At 28.4% G+C, this 13,309-nt stretch overlaps 1 protein-coding gene across 1 annotated transcript; it reads left to right on the forward strand.

Moving 5' to 3' along the window:
• The first annotated feature begins 5,199 nt into the window (after window positions 1-5,199).
• On the forward strand, window positions 5,200-8,297 carry LOC112527574. Its single transcript, XM_025138285.1, has 6 exons — window positions 5,200-5,573; window positions 5,662-5,888; window positions 6,308-6,521; window positions 7,301-7,386; window positions 7,530-7,621; window positions 7,695-8,297. The coding sequence occupies exons 1-6, from the start codon at window positions 5,481-5,483 to the stop codon at window positions 7,934-7,936; spliced, it is 954 nt and encodes a 317-aa protein (XP_024994053.1). The 5' UTR covers window positions 5,200-5,480; the 3' UTR covers window positions 7,937-8,297.
• The last annotated feature ends 5,012 nt before the right edge of the window (window positions 8,298-13,309 follow it).

The raw sequence follows: 13,309 nt of genomic DNA on the forward strand, positions 1-13,309 counted from the left end.
TATATATTAAAATTTCACTAATTATATTTTATTTAACTTTTTAGAATTATTTAAATACTATTTGTTGATAATTCTATTAACAACTAATACATATTTATATAGACAATCTTCAGATTATTAATCAAAGTACTCATGCTACCGTGCAACGCACGGTTCCCATACTGGTATAAATAATATGGTAATGGAAACAAATAGGAGTTTTGTTAACAATGGATGCATAATCGATCATGTTAATAAATGCATTATTAAATCGTCATTATTAGCATTATATTTTGGATGCCAAAATTTCAAAATATATTTAAGTTAGTTTTGAAGTTTACATGCAAATCAAATTAGTATTTGCATGTGATATATTTTTAGGTTTTATAAAATAATTATAAATCCCTGAAATAATATTGACGGCATGTTTAAAACGATTGTATGTATTTTTTAAAGAAATTCATCTTTTGATKATCAAAACGTATTATTTAGATTTTGAAATTGTCTTGGGCAAATTTATGTTCATTGAAACGCACAAATATGTGATGGTTAAACGCATTCATTTTCTTTTATACATTTAAACGCCATAATTACGTGAATCATGCTTTGATTTCATGAAATATCCATCCTTTGTTTTTCAACGCCAAAATGGTAACATTATTAGCATCAAATAGATAACATTTGGACCTTTTATTCAACTCCATAATACAAACATAAAAGGATCTTTAACAACTATGATAATGTTGGGATTTTGGAGATTTTTTTTTGCTCCAACAATCTATATTATATTATAAAGCATTTGATAAAAAAAATTAAAAATCATTTTTTATGCATGAAGTACTGTTTATTTATGTATATTACTTAAAATTCAATTTTACAAGTAATTTTGCTTAAGTATAACCTATTAAAGTTTCATTTTAAAGTTTGTGTAACTAACTGCAGATAAACATAATCAAATACAGGATAAACATTCATTTAAAATATAAAAAATCTAAAATATAATTACGATAATTATTGAGTTCTAATATTATCTCTATAAAAAATTATATTATTAAACCAAATATAATTACTTTATTGTAAATCTAAATTAAATTATTATAAATAATTGAATTAAATAAGTTATACCAAAAAACGATAATTATTAAATAGTTAATGTGATACTAATATCGATTTTATTTTTTTCAAATTTTTATGTTATCTTTAAATTTATATTTCATTCAAATAATAAAAACATTATCGTTTTCTCAAAACCACATAAAATTGTATTATATCGATATAGACAAAGAATAAAAAGTAGACTTTAGATTGGAGATTTATCTCGTTGCAATGCATGAGTACCCTTCTAGTTATATTGTAAAATGTATATCGAAATAGAAAAAAGAATTTTCAAATTTAAGATCTTCAGAACTTAATAAAGATGGATATATCCTTGAGTAAACTATAAATTTGGTCCTTATGGTTTGTCAAAAGTAACACTTTTCGTCCTTGTAGTGTTGAAATTACAAAATGACCATCGTGGTTCGTAAAAACGTCAAGATTTGATCCCTCCCTCTAACGGCTGTTATTAATTCCGCTAAATGAAAAACATTTTTGTTTTTTATCCATTTTTTGTCTTTTAGCCAATCAAAAATCGCATGACCAAAATCATAAAATCAATTTTGATTTGGTAAAAGACAAAAAAAAAAAATCAATAAAATGACGAAAATACCTCTTATTTAGCATAATTTGTAGCCCTTTAGAGTACAGGACCAAGTCTAGACGCTTTTACAAATTACAATAATCGTCTTGTAATTTCAAAACTGTTAGAATAAAAAATATTACTTTTGACAAACCACATGAACTATATCCTTTGTACTGTGTAGTTTGTATGTGTAATTAATAAACCAACATTAAAACAAAGAATTTACATAGAAATATTATTTGAATTGATGTTGATGTAAACATCTTGTTAAATGCATTGCAACCCCTAAACTTGCATTCCTTAGGCAAATAACATAATGACCCCTTATAATTCATTTGCAATATTAATAACTTTAATATTGTAAATAAAATCATAAATTCATATTAATAAACTACTAATTGTCTATTCTATTTCATACAAAAATAAACTGTGTATAAGTATCCTCTATCTAAACCGTCGGATTGAAAGCTTGGAGATAGGGGCAAATTCCAAATTAAAAAAAGGCCCTCAACACCCATTAGATTATATGTATTTTCGAAAAAAATTCATCTTTTGATRATCAAAACGTATTATTTAGATTTTGAAATTGTCTTGGGCAAATTTATGTTCATTGAAACGCACAAATATGTGATGGTTAAACGCATTCATTTTCTTTTATACATTTAAACGTCATAATTACATGAATCATGCTTTGATTTTCATGAAGTATCGATCCTTTGTTTTTCAACGCCAAAATGGTAACATTATTAGCATCAAATAGACAACATTTGGACCTTTTATTCAACTCCATAATACAAACATTAAAGGATCTTTAACAGCTATGGTAATGTGGGGATTTTGGAGATTTTTTTTGCTCCAACATTTATTGTGTAAAATGTATATCCAAATTGAAAAAAGAATTTTCAAATTTAAGATCATCTTAAAAACTTAATAAAGATGGATATATCCTTAAGTAAACTATGAATTTGGTCCTTATGGTTTTTTAAAAGTAACATTTTTCGTTCTTCTAGTTTTGAAATTACAAAATGACCATCGTGGTTCGTAAAAACGTCAAGATTTGATCCCTCCCTCTAACGGGCGTTATTAATTTCGTTAAATGAAAAACTGTTTTTGTTTTTTATCCATTTTTTGTCTTTTAGCCAATCAAAAATCACAGGACCACAATCATAAAATTAATTTTGATTTTTGGTAAAAGACAAAAAAAAAATCAATAAAATGACGAAAATACCTCTTATTTAACATAATTTGTAATGTTATTTAGGTAATGTTTGGTACGCAGACTGGACAGGACGGGACGAGACGGGACGGGACAAGACTAATTATCTATCCTATGTTTGGTACGACTAGGACAGGACATGACAAAACTATTAAAATAACCATATTGCCCCTAAATGTTGTTTAATGTTATTTTATATCATATAATTATTATAAAATGACAACAAATCAACCAAACTATATTTTAATTATATAGTTTTAATAATCAAGTTTAATACATTAAACATATATCCAAAAAAATGGCAAAAAGGTGTCGACTAGCCAACCCGGCAATCATACTTAAATATTACCTATTTTGACTTGTTATTCAACCCACCTTTCACTTTCGTCATTTGCAACCACGGTTTATTCTTTTAGATTGTACTTGCAATTAATCCTTTTTTTTCCTCTTCCAAACGTATCTGATAAATTGAAAGTTCATGTTGCTCCTCCAAGAATTGGATGAATACAGAATCCCTTTGAAAGATATAAAAGAGGCCACCAATAACTTTAGTCATGAAAATGTCGTTGAGGAGAGCAGCTACGAAAAGGTGTATAAAGGAGAACTTTTACATTCGAAAGGGCTTGTCACAAATGGGATGAATTAGGTTTTCCCTTGGAATGAAATAACAAGGGTAATATTGTATTTTAACTTTAGTTCCATGTTGTTCCACCTTTTTTGGTGGAACAAGAAATATAAAAATTTGTCCCATGAAAATTAAAAATAATCCCACCTTGTCCCATGTTTTTTTTGTCCATGACATGCCAAACATGAAACTATTTTTTTTGTTCCGTCCTGTCCTATGTAGTATGCATACCAAACGCACCCTTAGAATGGAGGATCAAATCTAGACAATTTGACAAATTACAATAACCATCTTGTAATTTTAAAATCGTAAAAACAAAAGTTATTACTTTTAACAAACCACATAGACCAAATTTATAGTTTAATATAAATCCTTTGTATTGTATAATTTGTATGTGTAATTAATAAACCAACATTAAATCAAAGAATTTACATAGAAATATTATTTGAATTGATGTTGATTGTAAACATCCATCTTCCAATATAGTCCTTAGGTTCTAGTTAAATGCATTGCAACCCCTAAACTTACGTTCATTAGGCAAATATTAATAACTTTAATATTGTAAATAAAATCATAAATTCATATTAATAAACTATTAATTGTCTATTCTATTTCATGCAAAAATAAACTGTATGTAAATATACTCTACCTAAACCGTCGGATCGAAGGCTTGGGGATAGGGGCAAATTACAAACAGAAAAAAGGCCCCCAACACCCATTATTATCTTAGTTGAGTGATGTTTTTTACTTCAATTTTGTTTGTTTTTATTTAATTAATATTTTATTTTATATTATGTTGACAACGATATTTTTTCTGGATCCATAACTGATTTTAAATTTGAGCTCATGGATGAAAATCATTGCATTTTTATATCCTCGGCTATAATTTGTATAACATGTTTGATATGAAATCTTCTTAACTTATCAAATTGTTGAATAAATCATCTTTAAGAATTAAAAAAAAACGAAACATGTTGTATTTACACATTTAAAGAAGAAAACACATGTTATTGTAAGTTATTTTATATAGAAAAAAATCGTGATCCAGACATTCGTATGATTACATAAATTTAATTAATTTCTTCCTTGTTTTGATTTTTCTTTTTTAGTACTAATATCAACTTTTTTATATACTTGATATTTTTATAGAGAAAAATCAAAGATAAAATAAATAAATAAAAAGTAAAATTATTACCGTTTAAGACATGAATGAATAGAGAAATAAAATATTAAATGAGACCACATTCACAATAAAAATAAAATCAAAGAATTATGTTGACTCTTTCCCATAACAAACATTTTGTTGGCAGGCAGTAACAAAACTGTGGACAAATAAGACGTGATGCTCATCTACTTTACTTTAAAAAAAATAAAATTAAATAAATAAATAAATCTGAATTCTTCCATAAATTACAACACCGCTTCTTCACCACCATTACTCTCTGCTGCAACTCCTTCCATGTTACCTGCTTAATTTCCCTTTTAATTCCACTCTGTCATTTTCTTTGTTGAATTTTGGGTTTTGATTAACTTTCAATTCTCGCCATTCTTGATTCGCGTTTTCTTGGAGTGAAAGTTGGGGTTAGATTAGATCCGTTTTATTGAAAACAGTTTCGCCGGAATCCCTAATTTCCGGTGATATCCGACCACCGACATAAGATGATTTTTTTTCTCTTGTTTTTAGTAATTATAAATAAATATTTTTTTACATAAATGAAATTAAAAGTCGTGCAATTTTCCTCCATAAATTACACTTGTTAAAATCACGACATCAATCAAATCAGTTTCTCTCTCTCTCTCTCTCTCTAAAAAAAACCAGAGGAAATCCCGAAAACCTCTCTTCTTCTACGAACCCATTTTCATTCCTTTGCTGTTTATGATTTCTTCTTCTTCTTCTTCTTCTTGAGGATTCCTCTGTTTTGATAGGGTAGGAGAGAGAAACGTAAAACCTCTAAAAATCTTCCTTTCTCTCTCTAGAAATGGTTTCAGAGAAAAGATCAATGAAATCATCCAACCTTCAATGCTTCCTGGATTCCACAACTCCTGTTGTTCCATCCCAATTTCTCTCCAAGGTTCGTTTCTCATCAATTCATATATATATATATATATATATATTGCTTGTTTTTTGGTTAAAATTGTTTGTTCTTTTTGTGTTTGTAGAGTGAGATTAGAAACCTGAATAGGGTATGGCATCCATGGGAAAGAGAGAAAGTTGAATTCTTCACGTTGGGAGATGTGTGGAATTGTTTTGACGAATGGAGTGCTTATGGCGCCGGAGTTCCGATCAACGTCGATGAAAGCCAAGATGAAACCATCATCCAATACTATGTCCCTTATCTCTCCGCCATTCAAATCTTTACAACCAATTCATCCTTCAACCATCAAAGGTATTGCTATTTCTTCCAACCCTAAAGATCACAATTCACTCATCATCCCCTTCACAATATTATTATGTCCCAATCTACTTTTAAATGTCTAAAATACCCCTTGACTTAATGTACACTTTCGATGTCGATATCCTATATATAAGTGAAACAACTATACGATATCGTGTTTCTAAGTATTTTGGTTATCCGTCAATTCTATGTGCTTTTGTCTTATTCAAATTTTGACAAAATAACGAAACTTAAGTTAAGCTTTTTGTTTAGACGTTTTTATGTATAGTCCAAGAGGGTTTTGTAATGGCCTGCATCTCATATGTGTTGTTTAGTTGTATCGGTATGATACAACTTATTAACACCACATGGACGATATGATAGACCATCGTCACTTGCAACAAAATAACCAGTATATTTTTATTTCATAGGGAAGAGACAGATTCCGAAACAAGGGATTCATTTAGTGATTCATTGAGTGATGAGAGTGAGAGCGAAAAGGTGTCAAGATGGGACGGATGTTCGTCAGACGAAGGTGTTTTTGATCAAGAAAAACCCTGCCAGCCGAACGATCGGTTGGGTCACCTTTACTTCCAATACTTTGATAGATCAACTCCTTATGGAAGAGTTCCTCTCGTGGATAAGGTATGATAAATGTTGAATAACGTCTACAACATCATCTATACATAATAAATAAATACGATTAAAAACGCTTAAACATGGATTTATTCAGTATTTTTATTAAAAATCTCTTTGAACAGAAAACATAGCTTCATTCTTTGCACCTACAAGTGATTTGTGTGTGGGTAACGACCTTCACAAGCGTCGATTGCGTGGGATAGACAATTATGTTATTACGTTTTCAACATGCATTTCTTGATTGTTATCGATCCATTTTGTAACTTTACCTTTAACAATAAAATCCATATTTATTGATATTATAAAGAATAAATATAATATCTTTTGCATATGTATATATTATGATCTGTATATTTACAAACGCTGAAAATCGAGTATTTTGGTATTTTATTAGGTGCGGTTTTATTTTATTTTTTGAAAAATAGATTACTTGTAAAATTTAATCTAACTAATAAATTATTTCTCTCTCTCTATCTATGTACTTTTTAAGATTTAAGATTTTATTTTTTAATATATATTATGAAGCACAATGACCATTTTGCCCTCTCGTGCAAATGCGAGAAAAGGGCCATGCTTTCGAGGGTAACACGGTTTTGTTTTGACATAGTCAGTTGTTTGCTTGTAGTGTTTGATGAAGTGAGGCAAGTAGTTTCCGCGTGAATCATGCTGACGTGGATTCTATTTTACCAAACACCCCCCTATAATATGCTGTGAATACCATTTAGCCACCTAATCTTTCTCTCATCTACCTTTCTATCTTGATTTTGTATTTTCTTTTCGTCCAGGTTTGTGCGTTATCTAAAAAGTACCCAGGATTAATGTCGTTAAGAAGTGTTGATCTTTCAGCCGCTACTTGGATGGCAGTTGCTTGGTATGTTTTTCCAATAATTAAGGAAGAAGATTATGGTCGGTTTTAATAGTCGAAATGAATTAAATTCTGAACAAAATCGTGTCATTTAGCTCTTACAACGTAAATTATGATGTTTGTTTGATTGATTGAATGTTATGTTTCAGGTACCCGATATATCATATTCCTATGGGGAGGACGATAAAAGACTTGTCGACATGTTTTCTGACATACCATACCCTGTCATCCTCATTTCAAGGTACAAATCGTATTTCGTTGTTATTTCAAAAGTCGCTTTAAAATGGAGCTTACTCGATACTGCATGAATGTAGATGTGGATATTGAAGATGAAACTGGATTCTCAAAGAGAAAGAGAGAGGAAGGAGAAGGCATACGTCTTCCGCCGTTTGGACTAGCCACTTACAAGATGCAAGGGGAGGTATGGATCTCGAGTAGGAATAGGAAGGATCAAGAGAAGCTAGTTTCGCTTGTGAGTGTGGCTGATTCTTGGTTGAGACAATTAGGGGTCCAACACCATGATTTTAACCACTTCATGGGGAATCGTCGTGGTTGAAAACCGACTACATTTGACATCCAAATAGATACGCACGAACCACAAAAGAAACGTGTTTACCCGCTATATGGTTTTCGTCTTTCGGTTGGGAACTGATGTTAGGTCTAGATGGTACTTGGTTTTGCCTGAGTTTTGATTTTTTTTCAATTTCTCGTCTTTCTGCCCTTCGGGCCATCCTCATCCTTTTGGTTTAATTGCGATATGTTTTAGCTTTCTAAAACTTTTGTGTAGAGAGGGGGATTGTGTCGCTGAGGAATCCAATGAATGGGAGAGAAAAGCTTCCTAGAGGTTTTATGTTGTCAGAGGAGAAGGATTCGTACCCTACATTTGTTTAGAATCTAAATCAGATTGAAAACGATCACTCTTGCGTTCTATACAAATGTTATTTCATAACGTTGTCTGTTTAAATACAATAAAGAAAAATACTTAAAATTGTTATCAAGCATTTAATTATAAATAAGTAGGTAGACATTAAATGCTAAAAAATGTGAAAATAATATTCAGCCCCTTAATTGATTTATTACTTTTTATTCCATCTCAAATAAAATGTCTTAATATATGTTTAGAAAACCGAAATGTATTTTATTGTATTGTATAAATACCCTTTCTGATATTTTAAAAAAATGAACTTGAATTTGATATGATTACTTCTAAATGAGTAGAGAGATTTAAAAGAAATATTTTAAATAAAATGAATTTATTTAATTTGATATAAATGTCCAAAATTTAGCCACCAATTTTCCACGATATATAATTATTGTTGCAGGTAAAAAGCAACAGTAGCCACCAAATTGGGTGGCTTGCTACATAAACACACTCACTCAATTTTCATATTATTTTTTTTTAATTTTATATTAAAATATAATACCCGTCATGTATGTCAAAAAAGAGGGACGTTTAACTAGTCTTTTCGAATGATCAGTCGTACTCGAACTGAGACAGATTCAGTTGCAGGTACCTAAGCATCCATTAGTTAAGGGGGTTGGGACGCGAACTTGTTTGATCATCGTCATATTCAAGTTAATTAATTATAATCATTTTTATTTAAGTTATTTAATACAAGTCATATAATGAATAAAAAGTTGTTGTTAAACAATCTTGTATCTTAATCCAAACTAATGTTTGATTTATTTTTGAAAACACAAATTTCGACTTAATATAAAATTTGATATATCAAGTGAACTATTCAACTGATGATATATATATATATATATATCAAAATATCTCTGTATCTATTAAAGTAACAACCATAGGTAATAAGATGTGATTTAATGATAGATCAGAAGATGTTTATAAGAATGAAGAAGTATAAACGGTTAAAACATTCCATGAAGATTTAAGAGCTAAATTATATAATTTACATGATAAAACAATTCATTATATAATATAACATTTTTCAATAACGTAATATATTTATTATCTATTAAAGTAAAAGAAATTATCCAAACCCAAATGTACTTGATTTTGGTTATCCAAATTGGTGAAAAGATGAAAGATTATAAAGAAGAATTAGGTATCGGAGGAGGATATGATTCATTTATATGAACTCATAAGGTTGGAAAAATTAGGTATATCAAAGGACGAAATATTTGTTGTGTATGGATCTGGCGTATTTTAATCATCCTTTTGTTATAGAAATTTATTATCGATTTATTATTATTATATTAAAATGAAACCAAAGATTATGAGTTGGCACCGTAAGATTTGAGTATTCTACTCAATCATGAAAAATGGTTGTTTTAAATTATAAAAAAATAGAAGAATAAAATGGGTATATGAAAGGAGGGGATTTTTTTTTCGTGAACTCACCGGATTGGCGCATTTCAGTTGTCGCTTTTTACAAAATTTATATTTCTATAAGGGTTAGCTCATTTTAATAATTTCTCTTTTTGAAAAAAAATCTAAAACTTATAGCGTGCGCGCACATGCATCCACGCGCACATGTGTGTAGAGCCAAGATCATTTATTATCAATGAAAATTGTATAAAACTATACAAACATTTTAGACCAATCACAAGCCATTGTTATTTATGTTCATCTCTCACCATACAATTAATATTGAAGATACATTGGTAATATTCGTTTTTGTATTAAATCCATTTGCATTAATAGCATGTTACAAAAACATCGAGTTCTATGATTCTAGCTAAATTACATAAGCACAAAATCTTTGAAAAAAACATATCACCTAAGCATAAAAACTGATCAACAACTTCCCTCTTTTCCATATATTATCACGTATGTAATAAGTTGAATAGAATCTCATTGTTCATAAGTGAACATGTGAGATTAATGTTCACAAGCGCACATATGATCAGGTAAACATAATGAATTTTTTTGGTTGGGACATATGTGCATAAGTGAACAATAATAAAGTTAAAACCATATACATGCATGAAAATAAATTGATCTACCATGTCACTTACTTTATGAACAATAATAAAGCTAACACCATATATGTGTATGTATGCATGTAAATTGGTTATTATTCGATGGAGTAATTTCCGGGCGCTAATTAATGAGGAGATTTTTTTCTTCAATAATACCCTTGTTCATATATGTTCATACACCAATCTAACACATAATATTCTTAATTATTACATAAATACCATAATAAATATAATTCATTGATTTTCAAGATGAATACTGATTGATTCATAAAGTTAACGTTATATATTGGATTAACCAAAAAATATACCCCTATGTATGTACGCATGCATGCATATATATGAATATAAAAATTAAAACCACAAGAATGATGTTTCATCATAATAAATATATATATTTTTGTTTTAAAAAAATTGAACTCATAACCAACTTATAAGTCACTAAAAGTAAAATAAAAAATAAAAATAATAGTACATCGCAATAAATATAATATATATACACACGTTATATTTTGAAAACTCACAATTACAAACTCGTATAATCAATTCAAATAATTTAATGAGTTTTGTTTCTAAACTAACGATTCATATTGTTTCACATATTTTATTCTTGCGTTTCTATGGGTGTGTATGTGTGTGTTTCTATACAAAACGTATATTAATGTTTTTTTTTCCAATTACAAAATAGTCTCGAAAGTTGTAAGTATAAAACAATATAATACAAACATTGCATATTTTACATGTGTTGTTTCATATATATAATAACGAGAAATAAAAATAATTCATAGGTGTAGCAAACATTATATTTAGATTTGATATTCATATTCTTTATATTATTATGAACAAAGCATTCATTGTTATTTGTTGTAGATAAAATAAAAAGGGTTTTATCAAATATGCAATGACTCACCCACATATTAAAATAGAATAATAAGAAGTGCGCAAAACAAAATGGGTCCATATTTGTTGACTCTTGACTCAGGTTTTAGCCTTTTCTTTAAGGACATATATATATAGGTTTCTAATAATTTGGTTAATTAGATGTATGAAATTAAATAAAATTAAAATTAAAATTGATAGATTGGTATTTTTTGAACTCTTATTTATGAAATTTAACTTTTGATTTAGTGTCTGTAGATAGATGTTGTTTGGTACGTTCAGTTTGGACCTTCTTATTATGTCATTTATTTCGTTATTAGCGTGAAGAGTCAAATCATATTATAGCACTTGCATGAAATTAGGGATTTCTAATTCTCTCAAACTCTTTATATAGATAATTGGGTTCTTCGATCATTCTAATGAAATAGGTTCGTTAAAGCCAATTGATCGAATTCTGTTTTAGATTCCTATCCTACTTGAACCAGTGCAGAGGCAATCGCAGCTTACTTCGCTTTTGCTTTAGAGCTCACTGGTTCTTACAACTTGTTGCTTTGTGTAAGATCTTCTTTCTGAAGATATTAGAATTGAAACCATTAAATACCCAAGCTTCAATATTGAAAATTTTTCAAAGGTTTTCCCTGAATTTGTTTGTGTCAACAAACAATTCGAGATATCTTGACTTTTAGAATAGGTCCGAGTCAAATAGCAATAATTTGAAGCACTTCTTACATTATTTCCTATTTTTCTATTTAACTTATTACAATGTATTTCTAAGATTTTTTATAGTAGTGATTAATTTATCTATATTAAAAATGTAAAATTAAATATTTTTTTATAAATTCAAGAGTGAATTTTGGATTTGGTTCATGTGTTTTGATAGTTATTCTGACTAAGGTTCTTATGGTATATTTATTATGGTTTTGGTTCTTGTAGTATTCAATTTGTCTTGATCTTGGTCCATCCGACTAAATTCGTTAAACTAAATTCATTTTCATTAACTCACTTAAATCAATGACCATTTTAGTCGTTTTGTCTTTTTCCTATTAAAAAAAGTAAAAACAATATTTTTATACATATATATATATATATATATATATATTAATAAATATATCAAAGTAAATAAAATAAGATATTGTTTTATGATTTAATTGTTTAAATTGAAAACTTAATTATATTAAAAAAATATTTTTTCCTCATAATTGCAATAAACAAGCTTATTATCGATATTTTAACACCATCAACAAATGAACTCCAATTTTATCATCACAAAAGGGTTTCATATTGTTCTTCACCCAAAACTCAAAATCAGGTATTTCAATTCTAACGTAAAGGAGATTTAAACATAGTATCATCTTGATAACTTAATTTGAACAAATGTTTGTATAAGCTTCAAAGAAAAACCTAAGTTTTCATACCTAAATAGGCAAAAAGACTAAAACAATAAAATTAAAATGTATTTAATATAACTAATGCTTTTTTAAATAAATAAAATCATAAAATAATATTTTATTTTATTTAGATATTCTTATTATAAATTTGTGCGTATAAAAACATTGTTTTTATATTTTTTTTTTACAGAAAAAAGACAAAAAGTAGGCAAAAAGATTAAAATGACACTTGATTTAACTGAGTTAACGAATTCATTTTAATGATGTTAATCAGAGGAATCATGATCATGACCAAGACCAAGACCAAGACCAATTAAATAGCATAAGGACCAAATCCATAATGAACACATCAAAGAAACCCTAATTAAAAAAGAGAGTAAAACACAGAGACTAAATCCATAATTCATTAAAAATTAAATTATAAACATTTGATGATGTTATAAAATAAATGGGACTTATCATCGGATTGTAATTGTTTAGTGTGTGGCGTGGTTTATGAAATGAAGAATTTATAAAATGTTGAATCAATCAAATCTATTTATGTACATTGAATTTATTCAAGTAGAAATGTATTTGTTAATGTGATGCACGTCGGTTTGGATTTTGGAAGTTGGTTGGGTCCAAGACCATGTGATTCCATCTCCTCATGGCTCATACCCATACCTCACCTCACCTAAATACCCACCATTCAACCTCATTTTTCCAAATATATATATATA

The sequence above is a fragment of the Cynara cardunculus genome (assembly GCF_001531365.2).
Source record: "Cynara cardunculus var. scolymus isolate 2C chromosome LG 15, CcrdV1, whole genome shotgun sequence".
In the NCBI taxonomy this organism is placed as follows: Eukaryota; Viridiplantae; Streptophyta; class Magnoliopsida; order Asterales; family Asteraceae; genus Cynara; species Cynara cardunculus.

Coding starts and splice junctions, on each gene's coding strand:
- LOC112527574 (XM_025138285.1), top strand. CDS start 5,481: ATGGTTTCAGAGAAAAGATCAATGAAATCATCCAACCTTCAATGCTTC. Junction 6,522..7,300: donor GAGTTCCTCTCGTGGATAAG/GTATGATAAATG, acceptor CTTTTCGTCCAG/GTTTGTGCGTTATCTAAAAA. Junction 7,622..7,694: donor CCTGTCATCCTCATTTCAAG/GTACAAATCGTA, acceptor GCATGAATGTAG/ATGTGGATATTGAAGATGAA.